Here is a 22,899-nt window from a genome sequence, read left to right as displayed (position 1 = left end):
ATGGAGACTGTATCCCTAAGTGTGGGTACCTCTTTCCAGTAGCATTAGTAGTGGTTGGCCCACCAGAGTGAAGGCCAAGCCAATATCGGCTGTGCTCACCCAGATATTCTGCTGGGAGGAAAATTCATCGACCACTCGCAGAGCACAGTGAGTCTGCCCAAGTCATCCCAGAGAGCAAAGAGTCTTCATGGGATGGAAAAGCACGCCGAGCCCTAGTGCATGGCTTGCAGTGTCGTGGACCGAAGTGGGGGCGCGAGTCACGAGTGAGCAAGACCAAGGCCAGTCGTCGGCCCGCCTGCGTGATTATCAGATCGATAACCTAATACCAACGACCCACGGCGAAAACCGAGCTTCCACGCTTGCATTTGATGGGGGAAGCTTGTCCCGATCTGATTAGATTGAGCGAGCGGCGCGTCTGCATCGACGCGGCTGTCGACCTTGGCAAGCCACCAAGAACGGCGGCGAAGCCTCGAGCGGCCTCCTCGGCGCTTTAGCTTGTCCAGACAAGGCTTCCGAAGGAGCGTGTCTTGGTTTGCTCGTCTCAGCCCTGCCGACTGCATGTCCTGGTTTTTCCGAGTCTGCAGGGAGAGTGTTTTCCCTCGCGAGAGAGCAAGGCAACCTACGCTGGGATCACGACGGCCTGCTTCTGGGCACTACTGCTCACTTCAAGGCCCAAGAGCGTTTGACTGAGAGCTAATGCATACGTATGGCGGACTGCCACCCCTAGACAAGGTCATGCCGCTCTTCAATATTGCATCCCTCTACTCCTGCAAACGAATGGCTGAGAAGCTTGCTGGCTGTAGATGCGTCCGACTTCGGACAGTATAAACCTGTGGCGGCCAGCCAAGAACCAAAGGCTCGGAAAATCACGTACCATTTCTTCGACGCAGCATGTCCTCAAGTCAGGAATCATCCGTTCGCTTAGGTGGTGTCCGAGGTGGACCCCCGGAAACGTCTCAGCGATCCACTGAGACTGGGCAACCATGCCAAATTCCCCACTCACTTTGCCGGCATAGGAGGTAGGGTTGCGGCCTCTGGCCCATTCGCGTGCATGAGAAATTGATAGCTCGTCTTATCAGATCCTGGCATCGATTGGCGAACGGCTTCGCTAGACCCATCCTTCGTGTAGGAGGGTTTTTAGCGTCTGCCGCCGTGCGGAGGACGAGCCCGAAAGATGTTCGTTAAAGAGGTGAAGCCTGCCGCGCAGTTGCTTGGTTGCAGATCTCTTGTCTTTGTCGACTATCGTTTCCTTGGTCTTTGCTGGGAGACTGCACTTGGTTGTCAGCCGAGATGTCGCATAACCAGGCCGCCATGACCGGCACTCTGCCCATTGACAGCGAACAACAGATCCCGGCCGACTCCGACCGCTATCCTTCTGACGCGAAAGATCCCAAGCACACTGTTGAGAGCGACAGCGAGGATTCATCTGATGGACACGTTCAGCATGGCGTCAAGCAAGTCGAGGCTGTCACCATGGCCTGGACGAAGAAGTCGCTTGCGACAGCTTACATCTTGTACGTGCTCTCATGAAGACCGCCTTGATAGCGGATCCTAATCAGATCACAGCATGTGGCTCCTATATCTCATCAACGGCTTCAACTCATCGATCACGGCCAACCTGAGCGCGTATATCACCAGCGATTTCGAGTCTCACTCGTTGCTCCCGATCATTGGCGTTGTGTCAAGCGTCATGGGTGCTGCTACCTACATGCCTCTTGCAAAGATCCTTAACCTCTGGGATCGTGCTGTCGGCTTCACGCTCATGGTTTCTTTTGCGACACTGGGTCTGATTCTTGGCGCTACTTGCAAGGGCATCGGCACCTACTGCGCTTCTCAGGTGAGATAAGAGATCAGGCCTGTTACACGCGTGTCGATCATCGCTGACAACCACCCAGGTGTTCTATACCATCGGCTTTACCGGCATGACCTTCTGTATCGACGTTATCACTGCCGACACTTCCTCCCTTCGCGATCGTGGCCTGGCGTACGCCTTCACTTCGTCGCCATACATTATCACCGCGTATGCCGGCCCTTCCGCGGCTGCACGATTTTACGAGAATAACTGGCGCTGGGGATACGGAGCTTTCGCGATCATTCTGCCTGTGTTCGCGGCGCCCATGGTTGGCATTCTCATGTATGCACGCAGCCAGGCTAAGAAGCAGGGCCTTCTACCTCCGAAGGAGAGCTCGGGCAGGACCATTCCCCAGAGCATCTGGTACTACATCATCCAGTTCGATGGTGAGCTATTGTTGCCGGACCTTTAACATGATAGAGAGCTAACTTCCTTCACAGTTCTTGGAACGTTCCTCCTGCTTGCTGCCCTGGTGCTCTTCCTTCTCCCGTTCAACATTGCTGGATACCAAGCGAACCAGTGGGCTGACGGTGGAATGATCGCAATGATCGTTCTCGGATTCGTCCTCTTCTTCGTCTTCGGGCTTGTCGAGAAATACGTGGCTCCGGAGCCTTTCCTCAAGTGGGAGATTCTGCACTCGCGAACCGTCGCCGGTACCTGTGCGCTCGACGTCTGCTACCAGATCGCGTACTACTGCTGGTACTACTACTACACATCCTTCCTGCAGGTTAATGCCGGCCAGAGCCTCGAAGTCGCGGGTTATATCGCATCCATCTTCGACGTCGTGTCTGGAGTCTGGCTCTTCGCCGTCGGCTTGATGATCAGGTACACATGCCGTTTCCGGTGGATTTACTACTGGGCCGTGCCTTTGTACATCCTCGGCGAGGGCCTCATGATCTACTTTCGCAAGCCCGATCAAAGCGTGGGATACCTGATCATGTGCCAGATCTTCCTCGCATTTTCTGGAGGAGCGATGATTATTGTGCAGCAAGTCGCCGTTCTCGCGGCATCCGATCACCAGAACTACGCTGGCGCGCTCGCCACTCTCAGCGTATTCGGCAACATTGGTGGAGCCATCGGTGGATCTATTAGTGGTGCCATCTGGCAAGCCACCCTGCCTAAGGCTCTCGAGCGCCTGCTGCCCGCTGAGGCTCTTCCGGATCTTGAATCTATTATTGGCGATCTAGAAACCCAGCTCAGCTACCCTAAGGGTACTGCGACACGCTACGCTATTGAGCAGGCTTACGGTATTGCTCAGAGCCGCATGGTCATTGCCGGTACTTCTGTGATGGCCTTGTCACTGGTGTGGATGTTTGTCATCAGAGATCTCAAGATCAACAAGCACGAGGCGGGCGTCCTCTTCTAGAGCGACGTGGGACCTGGTAGAAACTCTGCCGAAGCTTTCGAGTTCGCGCAGGGAATCTACTATATTGAAAATATCGAGGAGATGGTGGAAAAGACACATATAGATAGAATTAATACAGCGAGCTTGTCTTTGGTCATCTAGCGTGACAAAAGCAAGCGTAACATTCGTTCGCGCTTTAAAACCATCTCGAACCGAATTCCAGAGTTACCCTTATGAGTGCAAGGTAATGTTGGATTTAATCAAAGGCGCGGTTGTGAAATATAATGCTCGACCCATCCGATGTCAAAAAGCGGGACCCGCCGAGCTGCCCACTGCCCCACCTCCACTTCACTTCAATCGTGTCGATCTCCAACAACACCTCCCATTCGTTTCGCAAATGGCGTCTCCGCAGCGCTTAAAATCGCATGTTTCCACCCGCGCCGTCCCAGACAAACCATGGCACGCCTACATCACCATTGACCTGCTCGCCGCCGTCCTCGCCCGCTCCGTCTTCCACCCGTTCATCGCCTGGCTCATCCCGCTCTGCCTGCGCTCGCTCTCCTACCCCTACTCGCACCCGTACTTCCACTACTCATGCGCATACGCGGCTGGTGTCACGCTCTTCGCGCTCCTGTGTAAACTGGACAAGAGGCTGGCTTGGGGCCCGCCACGCAAGATCAACTGGGATGAAGAGGTGGTTGTCATCACGGGCGGCGCGGGCGGGCTGGGGAGAGTGCTCGCGGAAACGTATAGTATGCGCGGCGTGAGTGTGGCGGTGCTCGATATCAGGGAGCCGGAGGAGGCGGAGAGCGAGGGGATGCAGAACGTGCGGCTCTACCGGTGCGATGTGTCGAAGATCGAGGAGGTGCGCAGGGCGAAGGAGGAGATAGAGAAGGATGTACGTAGACACTGTGATTCCTTGCCAAACCTCTTTCAGTCCCTCCCTCCACCACCCCTTTCTCATCTCCAACTGCATAACTAACAACAAAACCCCCAGCTCGGCCCCCCAACAATCCTAATCAACAACGCCGGCACCGTCTCCGGCGCGCCCCTCCTCTCCCTCACCCCCTCCCAAATCAACCTAACCCTCCAAACAAACCTACACTCGCACTTCCACACGCTCCAAACCTTCCTCCCGACCCTCCTCACCAACCCCGACGGCGGCACAATCGTCACCGTCGCCTCGGTCCTCGGCCGCATCGGCGCCGCGAACCTAACCGACTACGCAGCGGCCAAAGCCGGGCTCATCGCCCTGCACGCGTCTCTGCGCGCCGAGCTCGCCTCCCCCTCCGCGCCGGCCGGCGCAGAGAACGTGCGGACGGTGCTGGTGACGCCCGGACAGCTGGGGACGGCGCTGTTCGCGGGTGTGCAGACGCCGAGCGCGTTCCTGGGGCCGGTGGTGGAAGCTGTGGAATTGGCGGGGGAGATTGTGAGGGTTGTGGACGAGGGGGTGAGCGGGGAGGTGAGCCTGCCGCTGTATGCGCGGTGGGTGGGGGTTTTGGGGGTGCTGCCGTACAGTATGCAGAGGGTGGCGAGGTGGGCGAGTGGGGTTGATAGGGCAATGGAGGGGTTTGGGGGTGGGAAGAAGGAGAGGTGAGAGTAGGTGGATGGAGGGAGGAGGGTTTGGAGATTGGGAGGGCAAGGCAGAAGATCCTTTTTGCTTGTCTCGCTCGGTATAAGCCGGCACTATACGTACACCTATGTACCCAAAATGATCCGCTCAAGCTAGCTGGTTGTGAAAGGGAGAAAAAGGGTCCGCTGAAAGGTGAAGAGCGAAACGCTCGACTCGCTCTAATATCGCCGGGATCGACAGGAAGGAAATCGAAAACAAAAGAACACACAGCCGTTGTAATGTCTTCTCAGGAAGCTCATGCTCGTTTTTTGGAGGGAAAACACGACACCCCTTGCACAAATGAAACCTGCAACGCCACGCTCTGCTTAACGAGGGATAAGAAAATGGGAAGGGTGCAGTAGGCTCGAGGGGGACCCCAGCTGCCTCCGCGACAATCTAGGCGAAAATGGAGAGGCCAAAGAGCGGGTTGGAAATGTGTGAGGCTTCCATGCTGAAGATGAGGCGATCAACTCGAGTTGACAGAGTTTGTGTATCGCTGCGTGATGTGTATCTAAAAGGGAGTTGTGCCGACCCAAATGAGTTCGGCCGACAGGCAACGCAGGAAGGCCAGAAGTTGCAAGGCTGGCCGTGGAAAGTCGTGATGTCGTGCCAATGATTGTGGTGAATATTAATTTGTGTGATGGTGATGTGGTGGTGTGTGCAGCCCCATTTGATGCTTTTTGCTCATGCCTAGAAAACGGCGGCGAGTCCGCTCTTGCTATGTCTCTTACTAAACCTCTTGCGACCTTTCGAGCTATCTCCATCGTCTTTGTCTTTGCGAAGTGTTTGGCGACCTGAGTGAGCCCCGCTGCTTGGTCCGGACATAGGCATCGCCGAATCTCCTCCTAGTGAATGGGCCGGGCTGCTCATGTTGGTGTTCAGCCCGTTGAGAATGTTTTCGCTCGAGTACGGGCCGGAGGTAGATTGTAAGAGTGCGATCTCCCTGGCTTGCTCAACGGAGTCAATCCATTCTTGCGTGCTGTACTTGCTGCCTGCTGGGTCGGAAGTCGTGGCGCGTGGATCTTCGAAGGTCAGATGCTTATCTTTCTGTCATGAAAGTTAGCGAAGGGTCGATAGAGCTTGCCAAGTATTCCGCCTGCTTACCGTATCAATTGACCATGCTGTCAGCCCTTTTCCGTCCACATAACTTCTCCATGAGCAACCAGGCGAAACAAGTGGAATCTCCATCTTTGCCTTTTTCTCGTTGCCACCTGCAGGAGCCAGAATGACCCTCGCGCTCGACGTGATGAGCACCAGCCTTTCCTTCTTCTTTGTCGTGTTACCACTGAAGAAACGAGAAAACTTCGGCTTCTCTGACGGAGTGACCGGATCGCCACCTTTGCCGCCAGGCGAACTAGCTTGTGATGAAGTATGGACTATCAGATTGCCCAATTTGAGGATGCGCTCGTTGTTGTGCGTGAGTACGGGAGACCAGTCGATGTCCAACTGGCTCGGTGGGGGTAATTCAGTGATTCCACGCAATTGCGGACGAGCAGTCGGACCCTGTGTCTGAGTTTGAGGCATGGAGGCTGGCGGCGGTCCAGAGCTGATTTGTCCAAACGGCGTTGAGCCACCCGATCCGTTCAGCTTGATGGGAGCCGCAGCTGGTGGCACGTATGGTTTCAGCCGCGGAGCTTTCTGCCTCCACAGACCTTTACCCCATTGCGAGCCTTCGAAGAACCTGTGATTTCTGATATGCTCGACTGGCAGGCGATTGGCGGGTTCCAGCACGAGAAGCCGTTCTACCAAGTCACGGGCCACCTCAGGAAAGCCGTCGGGAAAGCTGTACTCCAGTCCAAGGATTTTCTGAAACGTGAGGTATTCGTTTGCCGCTTTGAATGGTGGTCGACCGGCAATGAGTTGAAAGAGAATGCACCCAAACGCCCATAGATCACTCGATTTGCATGCATTCTTGTCACGAAGCAGCTCAGGGCTGACGTATTCGGCGGTTCCAACAAAAGAGACCGCTCGGTCAGACTCAAATCCATCCGTGGGATCGCCTGGTGTGTCGCCGTTACTGGCATTGCTCGTTCCATTCGGCTTGACTTCAGTGTTCAGAATCTTCGCTGTGCCGAAGTCGGTAATCTTAACGTGCATGTCCCGGTCGAGCAAGACGTTCTCCGGCTTCAAGTCACGGTGGATTACGCCCTTGCTGTGCATGTAGGCTATGCTGTCCAAGATCTGCGCAGCGTAGAATCTGGTACATTCGATGTCGAAACTGCCCAGCTTCTTCAGAACGCCCAGGAGCTCGCCTCCGGAGGCTAGATCCAATACGAAGTACAGTGATCGTTCGTCTTGGAATGTGTAATATAGTCGAACGATGCCAGGGTGATCCGTCAAGCGGTTCAGGGTGTCTCGCTCGATGTTGACGTACTTGACCTTCTTTTCCTTGATGATATGCCTCTTGTCCAAAACCTTGATAGCATACTCTTTCAAATTCTGTCGATCGGTAGCGGCCAAAACGGTACTGTAGCTGCCTTCGCCTAACGTCCTTCCGAAATTGAAGTCTTTGACGCCCTTTTTGATTGTTCGCTGGACGGGTTGACCTGACGCATCGGTGCCTTGTCGCGTGGAAACAGCGGCGCCTTTCTCCCTCCAGTCCTCTGATCCTCTAGGCATCGGAGCGTTTCCCCCATAATTCCCGTCGTCATAGCCAACAGAAGCTCCTGGCGGCGGTGGCCTAGCCCTTCGGGAATTCCTCCGAGGAGGCAGGGGACCACTCATTTGTAGGCTCGGCTGTCTGTATATCCTGCTTGCGTCTCTTGATGGTAAAGGCCCCATGGGTTGCCTCATTCCTCCTGACCCTTGTCTCATGAGACCCGGTCCGGCTCCGTCCGCCGAGCTCATGTCCGATCGATAACTATAAGAGGCTTGGCTGAATCCTGAACTCGCGGAAGCATTTGGTTGGCTATACATGCCTGACGCCGGGCGGATCACAGCAGGCTGAGTGCCGGGCTGACGCATCTGAGGACCGTATGCAGGCGCGTTTTGTGGATATGGCGCTGCCTGTTGAGCTTGGTAGTCCAAAGGCATACTACTCCTGTGACTCAAATGTGGTCTGGGTGTGGGATCCTGCGCCTGCGGTATGCTTTGAGCCGGGATCGGCTGGGGCGGTTGCTGTACAGCAGGCGGGACATTGGTGTTTTGCAGGGAGTACTCATCGGCTTGGAAGCCCAGACTTGAGTCGTAGTTTGAGCTTTGATGTGACAATGTGGGCAGGAGTTCGGGCCTCCTGTGTTCAGTCACGGTGCTTCCGGATGAATGTGACGAGGGCGGGGGTTGTCGGTCTGGCGGAGGAGAGGTGGGAGAGCCGGCGGTGTCATTGTCCGGGTTGGCGATACGCAGGCCGCCCAGCGATTGCGAAAGACTCAGGTCGCCAGACATAGTGCGTGGCCGAAGCCGTTGGCGGCAGCCAGCGGAGCGGACGTGCTGTATGCAGGCAAGGGGCGGAACGAGCGAGGGCTATGCGGCAGCATGGGGTGTTTGCATGCGGTGAGGGCGTAGCGAGCGTGGGGCGTGGAGCGGGCGCGGGCAGAGGGCGGTGGTGGTGAGGCAGCAGGGAGTCGGGGCGGCGGTGTCGGCGGCCGCGGCGGGCAGCAATGGGCGGGCGGGCGGCGGGCGGTCTATGGTATATGTGGCATGGAGTGGGCGCAGGGGCGGTGCGGGCGGGAGCAGGGCGCGGTGGTGGTGGTGGCAGCGGCGGGCTGGCAGGCGGGCTGGCGCTGAGTGAACGACACGAGCACGACGTGCAGACGACGCTGGACACTCCGCCTGGGTCGCTGGCTGCTGGCTGCTGGCTGTGTTGCTGCGTCGTCGGCCCTAACGCCAGCCGGCGCCAGCCAGCGGTTAAGGCAGCCGACGCTGCAGATCGCCTCCTCCCAACTCGCCCCTCCGCCTTCCTCAGGCTGCCCTCCGCGCGCCGCACGTGACAGCGTGCTCGCTACACGCGCCGACTGGCCGCCACTGAAGTCACACATCGCCCTTCCTTCTTCAGCCCTACGCCTGCATTCATGACATGCGCCCAGCAGCCCTCGCGTATCTGTTGCCGTTTCGAGCATGTTGATGCTGAGAACGTTGAAGTTGGACGGTGACAACTGGCCCTCACCATGCTCGATTACGCCGACACACAGCTTCCCTTCTCGGGCAGAATAATCAGGTCTGAGATTGAGATGGGGCTCATTGCGGGCAGCATTGGCACACCTATACAAGGATCTCCTGGTCAATTCGTGAGGATATTGGCCAAGCTCTGTGTCGTGAGAGCTCAGATGTCCTCTCCATGGCGTACAACGACCCCCAGTACCGAGGCCGAATATGACGTGTCAATCTTTGATGGTCTCGGCTAATCGCATGAGATACTCACCGTGTCCGCCCTGTGGTTGTTCGCCATTGCGTCCGGATGCTAACAATAGCTGCTGACGTGCATTGCAGGTATGTAGGTATCAAGGAAGCTAATCATTAGCAAATGCAAAGGTACCTGCCACTTCTTGCACTGCACCAGCCATTCGCTCTCCCGTTGCGCGCTTTCCACCATTACATTCGGTATAGGTACAAATGCACCTTCTTTGTCTAAGACGCGGGTTCCACTTGGAAACCAGTAGGTACCTTTCCCAAGCGATTGCTGTATAATGATTTCTGTCCTTTTCTCCAACGACCATGACCATGATCGTCACCCATGGACAGCATCGTCGAATCCGAGGAATTGCAGGACGTCATGATCTCCTATAGGTCCTCACAGATCAATCTCGTACCCAGCGACATTCAGCATCTTGATGAACGGATCGCCCTCCGCCGGAGAGCCTTTTCCGACTTGGGCAAAGGCAAAGCTAGGCTAAGCACAGGACCTGGCTTGCCGACTATCGTGACGACGTTACATCCAGAGCATTGCAACAAAGCTTTGGGCGTTTCTTCGGGCAGTCCTCATATATTTGAGGAAGAGTACAGTACAATCACACAATGTCGTCCCAGCACTGCTTCGGAGGCCTGCAGAAATACCGCTGCAATAGCTCATCAATCTCGACCACGTTTGACCTGCGATTCGGGGCCTTTGAACGGAAAGGATCCAATCAAATCAAGCGCATCCCAACCACCACCGTCGGATCTTCCAATATCGAGGTCACCCTTGGAGCAAGCTGCCTGGGACACTCGTCTGCGACACCGTCGCCGACAGACATCACCATCGCATCACGTACTGGAAGCTTTCGACGGCACCAGCGACTCCAGGATCGCGCATCCTTCCGCAAGATACTTGGAAACCTCATCTCTACATTACCCTGACGCTGCTGGGGAGCCCGGTCAAGCGATTGCTCACTTCCTTGATCCTGTCGCTCCTGTGTTCACGCCTAGGGTACGATTTGGCTCAACCACTGTGGTACGCAACCCAGACCCTGCAGTAAAGTGTCAACCACTTCAGAACAGTGATAGCGACCGAAGTTTGCGCCTACAAACGCCATCTGAACAGAACGCCGGCCCACAGCGTCACCATGCCCCTCAGGAAAGCCATGAGCCGCCGCAGATTACGCCCAGACTAAACACGTCGACCGCAACGCAAAGACTGCGTCGACCTCAATCCAATGCGGTGACATCGCGGCCCAGACGGCTAAGCGAAAACAACACTGTTCCGGACTCTCGTCCAAACCTTGAGCGATATCCACTCCTTCTCCCTACTACCAATGCCGGGAGGTCAAGTCGCAACGCCTTCGATCGTGGAAACAGACACTCGTCTCAGGCTTCTGTTCCCCAGCCTCAATCGATAGATGAGGCTCACCGAGAAATTGATCGTGCGGAGGCTGCACACCAGTCTCCTAGTGCCGGAACTGAGGCGCTTCTACCCCCATCCACCTCACCAGGACTGCAACCAGTGACCACTCCTGAAGGAGGGTCGTGCATATCACCAAGAGCCTCACCCATTGTGCATAATCGTAGCAGCTCCTTGTCATGGCGTAACCTTCCACTCGATCTACCAGAGACCAAGCGTCTTTCCAGCAGCGTCAATTTTGCCACGAGAACCCCCAACCTTGAGCTGCCTAGCCAGTCATCCAGTTGCCAACGTCCGTACACATTACCCATTGACGCAGCTGCCGAATTTCTGAAATTTCGTTCGTCGCCATTGGATGGATTGACCGCTGAACTGAGCAGGTTATCGACAGTTTTGGGTCCGCCTGGCAACTCCTCCAGTATTGGGCAGACGCCAAACAAACAGAGAAACCGCATCAGACTTTTGAGTGGTGATCTTCTCCATGGCGGCGATGTGAAAGCACACCACACAACAAATTCAGATCTCGAATCGTTCGTGGATAGCCAGACAAGCTTTACATCCCTTATCGAACAATCAGAGCCTTCGCTATCAAGGCTTCTCGCGTCACCCTCACGCATGACATTGACGAAACCAGCACCCGCGCCAACAACGCCTTCCCAACCACGGGATCCATCATCAGCATCTCCAAAGCTGCCATCACACCACTCCACAGCCCACTCAAGCAAAGCAAACTTCGAGACCACGAGTCCCAGCCGCCCTCAACACCTTTCAACGACCGCAACGCCCAAACTACCCGTCTACAACGACGCCACGCCCGCCCACCTACAGCCGCAGACACCGGCAGACATCCACCGCTCCAGCAGGCGGAGTCGCAACCGCTCCGACTCCAGCGTCCACCGCGAGACCTTCTGCGTCGGCCAAGTCCTCGTTGCGCCACGGCCCGTCATCCCAGAGAAGAGTGCGTACCGCAACACGTACCCGACCAACGCTCCAAGCGGAGGCACGTATACCAGCGTCAACATCGATCCTATCCCTGTCTCGCGGGAAAGAGCTGTCGATAGCGCAGCTCCTGGTGCCGCAAACGGGAGCTCTCAATCGCCCCCGAATGGCCGGTACAGTGTCAGCGAGGAGATAGAAAACCAGCTCGAGGAACAGCTTGCGGGGCTGGAGATCGAGCGGGACATCTGGCTGGGGAGGAGGCTGGGCGGGAGTCTGGATGTCACGCCGCCGAGAGAGGGGCGGTTCGAGCGGTTTTTGTCTTGAGCGTGTTGTAGTTGCGGAGAATTACTTGCATGTACTTCGCAGCATGCATGTGCACATCATCGTAGTATCCAAATTGCATGTTTCGACATCGCTCAGCTTGCAGTCTCATGCGGCGTTTGGTACCCCGATGTCTGAGTATATTCTCGATGCCAGGTGATCGCGCACACGGTACGGGCTGCGTTTCAACAATGACGAGTGCGATACTCATCGTGCGGACGCAGGCGATTAGTGGAGAGCTCAAAGCGCAAGCAATGGAACAATGAGATATCGGTATGTTCCTCGAAGAATTATCCGATGGCAAGGTGCGGTGCAGGGCATATAATGCCTCTGCGTTCTCTGCTGTCCAGGATTGACATCGCCTTCAACCTAAGCTACCCAGTCGATCTCAATGACACTCGCCTTTTCGCCGTCTCCGGCTCCATACCTGACATAGAACTGCCTCACGTTGCCCTTGCGGTCTTTCCATGCATTAACGAACTTCCAGCTCACCTTTTCCACACCGATCTCCAAAGCAGGTCTTGTAGATCCAAGACTGTGGTGGAACTCCTTCCAGTCAGGCGCCTTTTCAGTGCTCCCATCCTCAACCATAGTCAGCTCCGGTGTACGGATGTCCGGAACTCCCATTGGATATTTCACGATACTGTAGCCGTTGGTAAGTATCACGCGATCCGCAGGCCAGATGTAGCGTTCGAGGAAGCTATCTGGACCCGCGATGTCGGTCACCATGTGAGCCGCGGGTACTGGATGCGAATGCCTGGACTTCCAGTGGTGTAGCGAAAGCAGCTTCTCGTGCCCAGCCTCGTACCAACCGGAGAGATCCCCTCGGAAATCCAGCTGGTTCAGCCCTTCCACCTGCGTCAGTCTGACCCTGGGATCCGTGATGTTGTAGATGCAGTCGCGCCAGCGGACGTGATTTAACCCTTTCTCGAAAGCATTACACATGTCTAATTCACCAAGAGCCGCAGCCAGTAGAGGCACCGAGACGAAGACCCCAGCGCCTCCGCATGCCTTCATCCCTTCGTGGGTCACGCGCGACCAGCTCTCACTCAGCTGGCCTAGGTAGAGCGGCTTCGTGTGATCGAACTGGGTGAGCGTGTCCATCAGCTGCGGCAGAGACACGAAGAAGGTTTCTTCTTCGATGATGCCAACCCACTTGGCCTTTGGCTCGTTCACAGCTTCCGAGAACAGCCGATCGACAAAGCCCCATTCTCTCGTGAAATCGGTCTCTTCGGGGACAGTGTAGGGAAACAGCTCCACTCTGATCTCGAGTTCGGCTGCTCTCGCGTAGACTTTGTCGACAGCCTCGCGTTCCCTGACGAAACAGGTCTTGTCGGTAACGAGTATCAGCAGCCTTGTTCTTGTGCGGGATAGCCAGCGGCGCATGTCATTCAACACAGGGATGATGTCGTCGAACTTTGTGGCTAATCCTAGCACGAGGAATTGTGTCTCTTCGGTGTTAAGATGTCGGAATGATGGAACATGGGCACTCATCTGCTCCGAGGATGGAGGCAGCGTCACGTTGCCCTCGGATTTATTGATTGTTGCGAGTGGTGTGGAGACATCGAGATATTTTTGCATTAGAACCACGCCCTTTCTCCGCATATCTTCCTGCTCTCGGACTTTCATGCGATACCGGTGAAATTCGAAGGTCTCTGGAAGGTTAAGGCGCTGGATGATCCAGTTGTCGTCGACGGCTATGTCTTCTTTGAAGGCATTGTTGCGGTGGCTGCTTATGACCCGCCACACAATGGAGAGCGATATGGCGCACAAGGCGATCGCTGAAGCCGAAAGCAATCGCATGTCCAGGTCGAAGTCTGCCGACTGCATCTTGGAGTTCTGGCGTTATCAGATGTCATTGAGCTCCAGACGGGGACTCGACGCAAACAACTAGAGGGATGGCAGCCTAGTCACAGTCGCTTATGGGACGTTTAGGCAACCGCATTCAGCATTCTGTTCATCATGAACCAAATTCGTTACCGCCGTGGAGGTGAGTTCTCTGCCACACTGGTGCCTAATGGAAATTCATCGTAATCCCCGTTCGGTAGCACTATGCGTTCTAATCCGTCGACGGCTCGCATGAAATTCGATGGATGAAGATCGCTGGACGATTTTGTGCTGGTTCCGAGACGCAATGTAGGGTCTGAAAAGCACTCATTGAATTCCAACGCTTCACGTTCGCCATTAATAAGGCCAACAGACATTATAGATGGTCATTATCATTGACAATTATTGATAAGTCTCGGATACCAGAAGCGACAATAAAGGGTGCAAAAGCACTGTGCACTCGGCTTGTGTGACCTTGCGTCATGGGCTGCCCTAGCGCCATGCAGTCAATGTATCACGGCGCTTCGAGATCTATTCCTGTCTACCGTACACACCTGTCCTAGATTCTGAGATATCCACTTTGTGCGGGCAATATGATCGCGGCAAGTAATTGATTGTGTGTGTCCTCAGGTCCAGACAACGGCGGCTTTGGTCTATACCGGCGAGATGACCATGTACGGCCGATTTCGCAGCTGCCGGGGACACAGGATGCTCTCCAGTACGCGCAATCTCGGTTGCAATTAGTTGCAGCGGTCTTCGATTCCGAAACCGAAGGATTCTCTCAATGTGGCCAATCGATTAGCGCTTGACTGCATGGGCGAGCAATTCGACCTATCACCAGGCGTGCTGGCTCGAGCGATGCAAGCATCTACGCGCCGGGTGGGTTCTTGACGGCAGGTTGTCTACTGGTGTTATGCAACTTATCGTGAATGGCTTCCCATTCAAGGCTACTGTAAGTGTATTTACAGCGGCTACAGGGAATACTGTGAGTCCTGTGGCCTGGAACGTATGATTACACCCAAGTCGTCTCCTCACTCTTCACTCCCTACTTACCAAATATAGGTAGCGTCCGAGAACTCCTGCTCAATCGCTAGTGCTTGCTATGATCCAACCGGTTCAAAGTCCAAAGAACTGAAGGTGTCACGGCCTCTCCTCCACCCCGTTCCGCGAGCGCCCTCTCCCGCATCTCAAGGCAGTGGCGGAGAAGGTCACAGAGAAAGACTACGACTGGGGAGTCTCACTAGAGAGTTCTAGAAATTGGCATTTGCGATGGGCTCGCCGTCAAGAACGATCTGGATCTTCGCCTGCGTGGTGTCTTTTGCTCTGCAATGGACAGCCACTGCCGCTCAAGACACTATCAACCATGACGCCCAGCCTTACCCTATGGCAATGGTCAATAATGCATCTTCTGGATCAGACGGTAATGCCATCTCCATTTGTTTTGACCGCCGTACTAACCAAGTCTTTTAGGACCATGGTGGTACATATCACAACCCATTGATTTTCCGGAACAGTACCTGCCAATGCTGCCGTCCGTCTCCCGGACTTCACTCACCGTCAATGCTAGCGCATGTCGCAGCCAGACGGCGGCCTGTCAGCTTCCTATTCCGGACATGTGGACAGCTAGCGGTGCCTACGCGTACAGTGGAGGACTACGCACGCAAAGCGATCTCATTGACGGTGCAGCATGGGATCCAGACTACGCAGCTTTATTAAGCCTTGACGGCTCGGGAAGGCATATCCAACAGCGCATGACCATGTATCATGGCGAAAGCACTGCTAATCCAGCGTATCTCGACTATCATACCATGAGTGTATCTGAGGACTACTCAGTGAGGTACTCTCCTGATACAGGGTATACGATGAACGTCGGTTTTGTAAGTACCCTTGACACGGCTGGCCTCTCGCTCGCCTTCAAAGAAGAGTTGCTACGCTGCCCATATCTCAAAGCTAACCAAGACAAGTTCTCGCTATATGGCGCTGAAGACACACTAGAGTACGAAGCTGCAAATGGCACCACCGTCCGTTCCAATCTCACCCTACCTCAAGCTTACCAGAAAGGGTTGGCGCCTTCAATGTCTTACGGTTTGCACATAGGCTCTGTTGAACCAAACATCACCAGTAGCCTTGTGCTAGGAGGTTACGACATGTCGCGCTGCCTCTCCGATCCGATAGTCTCCAGTTCCGACACTGTTGAACTTCGTGGGATTACCATGAACGTAACCACCGGTGGCTACGCCTATTTTAACACCGTTTCCGCTTACGTACCGAGCCGGCTCAGTGCCAACGGAAGTTCTGTAAGCAGCCTGGAAGTTCACCTTAGACCCGGAGTTCCACATCTGTACCTTCCGCAGGACACCTGTGACGCCATTGCATACCATTTACCGGTCACCTACAACAGCGAGCTCGGTCTGTATCTGTGGGACACTGACGACTCGACATACGAAGAGATCGTATCATCGCCCCATCACCTGGACTTCACCTTTGCTTCCGACGACGGTCAAGAAAAAACAATCGGCGTGCCGTTTGCGCTACTGAACCTTACTCTCACCTCTCCAATCGTGAGCACGGCAACACAGTATTTCCCGTGCAAGGGATGGACACCAGACACTACAGGCTACACGCTCGGCAACGCGTTCTTGCAATCCGCCTTCCTGGCTCAGAACTGGCAGACGAACAAACTCTTCCTCGCTCAAGCACCCGGACCAGACTTCTTAAGCGCGAGCGTGCAAAAGATTGGACACATGGATACTACGCTGACGCCAGCAAAGAACCCGCCGAGCTGGGAGAGTTCGTGGGCCAGTACTTTGAAAGCGTTGCCAGCTCGTGAGGGCAGAACAAGCTCGTCAAACCAGTCGTATCCCGAAGACGGCTCTTCTGCAGCATTGTCTGGAGGTGCCATCGCCGGCATCGTGGTCGGCGCTATCGTAGGTCTGGCGATCGTCGCCGCTGCGATATGGTTCCTCCTCCGGAAACGAAAGCAACGCCGCTGGGACGAGTCGGCTGCGCAAGCGGTCAAGTCTCCCATGCTACAGTATTCTCCGTTCGAAGAGGGCGTGCCGTATTTGAGCAAGTCTCCAATGGAGCTGCAGGAAGTCGAGGCGCGGCAGGTGCAAGTGTTCGAAATGGGCGCGGAAAGCAAAATACCAGAGTTGCCGGTCAAGGATAGGCCTCATGAGAAATAGAATGTTCGGAATTACTGCCCAGAGGCTAGACTGGAGGTTCTTCTGTTACTCGGCGTGTAGCTCAGATTGTCGCTCGATGCAAAAGATCGTACGTTTCACACGCGAGCCGTCTATTTCATGTGCGTCGGAGTGGTACTTGCGCTTTCACCGTTCCACAGGAGGGCCGATATGGCGGCGTCATGAGGCATTGTTGTATATGTTATTGCCTGAGCCAGCACGAAAGCGAAGCATTGGATTGTTGACTTTTTTCCTTCTGTTGCAATCATCCCCAGGTCTCGACCGTCGAGAGAAGTTCTACGCCACGTCATTCTCCAAATCGACGTAGAGTCTCTGCCGTATGCCATAGGAGGCACTACTTCGATGTTCGCGTCCGTCTTGAAGGCCCTCTGACTAGATAAACATGGTTTCCGCGCTTTTTTTGAGCCTGACCGTAATCTTCTGTGTTTTTTGAACGATTGTGAGTGAGCTTCTGACCTGCTTGATCGCGAATCATCGAACCATGAGTGCTAAAAGCCTGGTCCGCCTCGAGTACTGCATCCTTGATGGTGTTTCAACGCGCTTTCCGAATGCTGAAGGTCATCTGCTGGCTGTCGCGTGATGTTTCGGCGGCGTCGGTCAGAAAAAAGGTTCGGGGACATCCAAAGTATGCGACAAAGCTCTTCCGCAAATTCAATCATTGCAATCCGAGACAATATCGTGTGGAGTTGGTGCGCGTCTCCTTTTCTCTCTGGTTGTCGGTTCATAAGGTGGTTCGTGGCTGTTCGTTGGCAACAATCGGTTGTACGTATGGATCGGATCTATGCAATTGACGCCATCGTGTCCGCGGTGGTATGTTTGCAGTTGGTGGCTGGCCAAGGGTAGCGGTCGAGTCGAGATGTCGCGGAGCTGATGCCGCCAGCGCATGTTTGACAGAGGAGAGGTCGAGAGGCGCAAGCATATTTGGAGGCTCGAGGACTTTTGCAGTTGGCGTAGAGCGGGAGAGAGACTACTAACGTAAGCGAGGACCAGGTAGAACGACATTTAACGTGGGGAGAACACTGAGCATGTGCACTTATCGATCTATCGTTTACATGTCTGGCGCAGTTCATGGAGCTTGTGGGAATAGGTATGCGTGTTGAAGCGTCTTGTCCCGGTCAGCATGGTTGTGGCTAAGACGTGGGAAGGCCGCATAACAACAAGATCAATTAAAGTGGCAGACAATTAGCTACACATCATACTGCAAAGCGACCGTATTGCGAAGTGATACATCAACCTCACTAACATCCCAATTGAACAGTACCTCAAATCACATGAGTTGCTAAGGCAGCAATACAACGCCCCGGCGAGTCGACAATGCAACGGGGCAGCCACGAAACGCCTAAGTCCCCTTCGCAGCTCACCTAAAGTCACATGACCCCCATCGCCCCCTTTAACCTAGATAAACGCAAAACTCCCTACACCGTCATTCCGAAACAGGAAACCTTCTTGGCGTCCTCGAGAAGGTGTAGCTCAGCGGTTAGAGCGACCCAGCTAGGCTGTGCGATATCTTTGCACCTAAGAGTCCGCGAGTTGGGGAAGACGTGTGGGTTCGAATCCCCTCCTCGTCGAGAAGGGTCTCTGGATTGGGATTGGGCCGTTCGGAGCTGGCCACCACTTTTTTTTTTTTTTTAATCACTGTTTTTTTCTCTCTTCCTTTTGGCCTTTGAGAAGTGGCTGTTAAGGAGCTTTATTGTGAGATTTATCCTGAGCAGTGCAAAGGACGCGTGTGAAAAATGGTGTGGCAATGTAGGCTGGTGCGCTATTGAGCGCGGTCGCCCGGTTCAAATGGAGCGTTGCATAATGTGTTCACAGGCATTTTTGGCAGCGCATTGATCTGTAACATTGAGATCGTGGTCCGAGCAAAAAGAACACTGGCGCTGGTAAGGCAACTTTACTGCGGTACCATGCCAGTTGGTCGTGATGGTAAATGCGGCGCCACAGGAACCAACCTGGCAGCGCAAGATGAACAAGTACACAGCGCATAGAATATAGAAGCCTCGTCACAAGTAAATCAATGACAGTGGCGTTGTCACTGTGATGAAATGGTTGGTGGCCTGTAGGTGTACGCGAAGAAGCGACTGGTGAAGTGAGGTTAAACTTGGATCCAGGGTGCGGGGCAATTCCGCGTCTGATAACCACACACCGAAGGTTTCGCAAGTCTGTGGGAGCAAGGTAATTTTGATCAAAGCGTACAAGGTTCTAATGATTACTTAGAAATTATTTCGTTGACCTAACGTTGGCACTGCGAGATGTGCTACATGATAGAGCGACTAGCTGTGCTCATACAACATGAAGAACCGTCGTGAGAGGCGACCTGTTTGCTTGCGCGTGCTTTGCGATCTACACTGCACGACCTCAACCCCTTACAGCATCGCGCGATTCAGATAAAAGATCAGCAAAGGAGGCCAAAGGAGAGGGCGATCACAGTGAATTCACAAGTCAAGATAGCGGAAGGGTGCTTGGGACATCAACATCGAGGTTGTTGAGCTTCGTCCCAGGCATGACCGCGGCATTCACGGCAGAGCAGATCTCGTCGGCTTAGGGCCTTTGAGACCCGACGCTAGTTACCAGACGAATGGGATACATGACTCCCACGGCAATCTGCGGATGACCCGCAATGCCTCCACGGCGTCTAGGGTCAGCTACCAGACTCTTCTTCTGAAGCATCAGAAGCTTGACAAATGATCGAAGGACGCTTGGGGCTCTGTAATGCCTCGAATGCCATCCAGGGATACGACTCATAAGCCTCACATACGTGATAACCTTTGTAGAAGCTAAAATTGTATGCTAGAAGCATAAGGTAGTCGTTTGCGAGGCAGAGCGGACTCGGTCTGTCAATCATCGAACGAGAAGCGGGTATCGGCATGGTGCATGCTATCAAGATCCACGGATCTTTGGCATCGTGTCTTTGCTAATGCATCACGTGTCCAAAAGGCACTCATCATTGGCAGGCAGTCGTGATAAAACGTTCTTCAGGCAGATCGGCGTGGCAGCACCATGGAGGTGTCGTGCATCGGTAAGTGTTCGGATTGTCACCTTGGGCAAGGTGCGATGCCGGATACCGGCATGAACTGGAGTGAGCAAGTTTGGGTAGGTGGGCACTTTTATACGGCAAACCTTCGGACAAGTTGCGGATTGGGAAGGACGTTGGGCATGGCGCCGACCAGCAAGCAGAGGTACGTGTAGGAATTGACGTGCTTCGGCCCCGGTCGACGCTGGAGAAATACATTCGGTAGATCGCGGTTGATCAGATTACGGCGTGAGCCTCTTCACCGGCAGACCGGAAGGATGTAGCTCCACGGGGAGGGGCGGAGCGGAGCGCGGAGGGAGGATCTAGGGTTTGTTGAGAGGCGTGGATGGAGTGAGGTCGAATCAAGAAAAGAAGGTGGGCAAATTTCTTGCGTCGGTCGAAATGGCTGCGAGGTTACACCAGGGCCGGCGCGACGCTACCTGAGTCGCGTGGCAGGCGTTGTGGTGTGCTTGGAGCTTTGCTGACAGCGGCCGAGGCGGACTGCTGGGACCATCGAGGTGTTGTTGAGACACGGCTGGCCGTGCCAGATAGAAGAAGTGGCTGTCTCACTGCAAGGAGGGGATACAGCCCATGTAGCATGCAGGGATGATATACAATTGTTGTAGGCACATGTGACACGGTGGCGTGATGTGTCTAAGAATAATAGCTGCCAATCCACAGGGCGGATCCTGAGCAGGAGACGTGAAACAGACGGCCACGCTAGCGGGAGGCGCCGCGCGACCCGCAGAGCCGCCGGATGTGCCTGGGAGGAAGAGAAGGATTCGGCAGTCCGCAGGGTTTACAGGATTTGCCCTACCCATCACACTTTTCGCCATCTTTATCTAGCCTGCTGCGCATCGCCCTCGAGTGGGTCGCGCGCCTGAAGATACAGATCATCGCGCCGGGCTGCTGTCAGGCCCCCGACGACAAGCGTGCGCGTCGAGCGCCCGACCTGGGGGCTGTCGCGAGTGCGCGTACTGTGACAATCGGCGTCCATCACCATGTAGACAACCTGATGACACCGCCAGCGCATGCATGCAATTTACGCCGCCCGGGCCGCCAGAGACACCCGCAGCATCCCCCTGGAGGACGCCACAGCCGCTCCTGACTCCGCCGACTCCAGGTCCGAGATAGAGCACATCGCGCCCCATCGTCCGTGGCTTGGGTGGGCACGCTGAAAATGTGCCCAATCGCCTGCTTTCCAGCGCTCGCAGCCCTGGTCCAGCAGCGAGGGCCGATGTCTCACTGACGTCGCCAAGGGGCGGCTCGGGGGGTGTGTGTGCGCGTGTCGCGACGATCGTCGCTCGTAGTTCAACGTTTCGGCTTTCCGCCCGCGACGCGCAAACGCCCGGCGGAGCGCCCAGCGTGCATCACCTCTGGCCTGTGAATTCTCCAGTCCCCCGGCGGCCATCGTCAACACATCCCACACCTCTTGCTCGCCCTCCATATGCGCGCGTGCCCTGCCACATCACGCTCGCTATACTGCTCCTTTGTATCGGCCCGTCCGCTGCTCCGCCCGGGCTGAACGTCTGCGTCCTGAGTCGTCACCATGCCTGCCAACCAGGACGGGAAAAGGTTGGTGGAGATATCTTCTCGAGCATCCCATGACCAAACCTAGGCCTCTCATTGCTAACCCCTTACCAGAGTCGCCGCGTTCGAGATGATGTCTGACGAGGATCTCAAGGCCGCAGGGGCCCCCGCGGCTGCCGGAAAACCCTCGCTCATGTCTAGACTGTGGAACAGACCCATTACTCGTCTGGCGATCCTCTCCTCTATTCTGGTTGCTGTCGTTCTTGTCATTGCTTTGCCAGCAGCATTGGTACCGAAGGGTGATGGTTCAAATTCCGACGGTTCATCCGGCTCGTCTGGTTCCAACTCTGGATCTGGCTCTGGTTCAGGATCATCAGGCTCACCAACTTCGACCTCATCTGGCTCTACACCTACCAAAACCATGACGCCTGGCTGTGGAACTGCGCACTCTGTTGGATACAGCGATGACATGTCCAACCACAACATCACGTCCAGTGGCAGTAACCGCTACTACACCATCGACGTTCCCTCTCACTACAACGACAAGAAATCTGAGCCCTGGCCTTTGATTCTGGACTTCCACGGAGCCAGCCGTGATGCCGACAACCAGTACAACAACTCCATGTACTATGCTGATCCTCGCGGTGACGACTACATTGTCGTATACCCCGAAGGCATGGGTGGCAAATGGGAGAGTGCATTCTACGCCGACAAGGATGCAAACGATCTCCAATTCGTCACTGATCTTCTCGAGCACATCAACAACGACTACTGCATCGATCAAGACCGTATCTACGCAAGTGGCAAGTCCAATGGTGGTGGCTTCGTCGACATGCTCGCTTGCTCGGATGAGGGCGACCCCTTCGCCGCATTTGCCATGGCCGCAGCCGCGCTGTACAGTGACCTGAGCTACAAGCCCAAAGGAGGTTGCAGTAAAAGCCGCGCTATCCTTGAGTCTCATGGTGGTGAAGACAAGACTGTTCCTTACGAAGGCGGGGACAACGGCGTTGGCGGCGACTCCCCAGACATCGCAGAGTGGCTGGGCTGGTGGGCCAGACGCGATGGTTGCAAAAAGAGTGCCGATCCCTCTGTTGTCGAGCACGATGGTTATAACGTGTCAACGTACTCGTGCGACGGCTACGACGACATCGTAAAGGGCATCTACATCCCCGATCTCGACCACTGCTGGCCTGATGCCACACAAAACAATTCGGATTCTCAGCGTAACCATGACATTTGTGCTTTCGACGGCCTGGACTTCACAGCTGTCGTATTGGACTGGTTCGGAAATTGGACCATGAACAACGTTCCAAAGAACTGATCTGCTTCGCTCCCTCCATCTGGATTTTCTTATTTGCATCAACGGCCGACAGAGACCGACAAGCCGGAGCCAGGGAGCTGAATTGTCACATTGATCTTGCATTTTCCGGAGTTTGGGATACTGCAAACGTACTTTTTACTAGCGAATCGGGCTTGCAGTAAAACAGCACCCAAGAGGGCGACGT

At 55.0% G+C, this 22,899-nt stretch overlaps 6 protein-coding genes across 6 annotated transcripts; 4 read left to right on the top strand and 2 right to left on the bottom strand.

Annotated features, from left to right (window-relative positions):
- Nucleotides 1-577: 577 nt before the first annotated feature.
- WHR41_06481 (uncharacterized protein) lies at nt 578-3,218 on the top strand (the record flags this gene model as incomplete). Its single annotated transcript, XM_069375086.1, has 5 exons — nt 578-1,019; nt 1,080-1,514; nt 1,567-1,837; nt 1,896-2,238; nt 2,293-3,218. Exons 2-5 carry the CDS (start codon nt 1,291-1,293, stop codon nt 3,216-3,218), a joined length of 1,764 nt encoding a protein of 587 aa, XP_069228197.1. The 5' UTR covers nt 578-1,019; nt 1,080-1,290.
- Nucleotides 3,219-3,594: 376 nt separating this feature from the next.
- WHR41_06480 (uncharacterized protein) lies at nt 3,595-4,794 on the top strand (the record flags this gene model as incomplete). The annotated part of the gene is made up of 2 exons (XM_069375085.1): nt 3,595-4,095; nt 4,195-4,794. 2 exons carry the CDS (start codon nt 3,595-3,597, stop codon nt 4,792-4,794), a joined length of 1,101 nt encoding a protein of 366 aa, XP_069228196.1.
- A 40-nt stretch (nt 4,795-4,834) lies between these two features.
- WHR41_06479 (uncharacterized protein) lies at nt 4,835-8,393 on the bottom strand. The gene is made up of 2 exons (XM_069375084.1): nt 5,914-8,393; nt 4,835-5,856 (listed from the first exon to the last, which is right to left on the bottom strand). The coding sequence occupies exons 1-2, from the start codon at nt 8,191-8,193 to the stop codon at nt 5,500-5,502; spliced, it is 2,637 nt and encodes an 878-aa protein (XP_069228276.1). The 5' UTR covers nt 8,194-8,393; the 3' UTR covers nt 4,835-5,499.
- A 3,800-nt stretch (nt 8,394-12,193) lies between these two features.
- WHR41_06478 (uncharacterized protein) lies at nt 12,194-13,654 on the bottom strand (the record flags this gene model as incomplete). The annotated part of the gene is made up of 1 exon (XM_069375083.1): nt 12,194-13,654. The coding sequence occupies one exon, from the start codon at nt 13,652-13,654 to the stop codon at nt 12,194-12,196; it is 1,461 nt and encodes a 486-aa protein (XP_069228277.1).
- Nucleotides 13,655-14,236: 582 nt separating this feature from the next.
- On the top strand, nt 14,237-16,936 carry WHR41_06477 (uncharacterized protein). The gene is made up of 4 exons (XM_069375082.1): nt 14,237-14,657; nt 14,714-15,071; nt 15,122-15,528; nt 15,616-16,936. Exons 2-4 carry the CDS (start codon nt 14,921-14,923, stop codon nt 16,834-16,836), a joined length of 1,779 nt encoding a protein of 592 aa, XP_069228280.1. The 5' UTR covers nt 14,237-14,657; nt 14,714-14,920; the 3' UTR covers nt 16,837-16,936.
- Nucleotides 16,937-21,413: 4,477 nt separating this feature from the next.
- WHR41_06476 (uncharacterized protein) lies at nt 21,414-22,715 on the top strand (the record flags this gene model as incomplete). The annotated part of the gene is made up of 2 exons (XM_069375081.1): nt 21,414-21,439; nt 21,509-22,715. The coding sequence occupies 2 exons, from the start codon at nt 21,414-21,416 to the stop codon at nt 22,713-22,715; spliced, it is 1,233 nt and encodes a 410-aa protein (XP_069228275.1).
- Between the last annotated feature and the right edge of the window lie 184 nt (nt 22,716-22,899).

The sequence above is a fragment of the Cladosporium halotolerans genome (genome assembly GCF_011745625.1).
Source record: "Cladosporium halotolerans strain TM138-S3 chromosome Unknown Sca21, whole genome shotgun sequence".
NCBI classification, from domain to species: domain Eukaryota; kingdom Fungi; phylum Ascomycota; class Dothideomycetes; order Cladosporiales; family Cladosporiaceae; genus Cladosporium; species Cladosporium halotolerans.
This window is presented reverse-complemented; position numbering and strand designations above follow the sequence as displayed.

Excerpts from the sequence above, each read along its gene's own strand:
- WHR41_06479 (XM_069375084.1), bottom strand. The coding sequence starts at position 8,193 with ATGTCTGGCGACCTGAGTCTTTCGCAATCGCTGGGCGGCCTGCGTATC. Across the intron at positions 5,857-5,913 it reads CAGCATGGTCAATTGATACG|AAAGATAAGCATCTGACCTT; the intron begins GTAAGCAGGCGG and ends CTTTCATGACAG.
- WHR41_06477 (XM_069375082.1), top strand. The coding sequence starts at position 14,921 with ATGGGCTCGCCGTCAAGAACGATCTGGATCTTCGCCTGCGTGGTGTCT. Across the intron at positions 15,072-15,121 it reads TGCATCTTCTGGATCAGACG|GACCATGGTGGTACATATCA; the intron begins GTAATGCCATCT and ends CAAGTCTTTTAG. Across the intron at positions 15,529-15,615 it reads ATACGATGAACGTCGGTTTT|TTCTCGCTATATGGCGCTGA; the intron begins GTAAGTACCCTT and ends AACCAAGACAAG.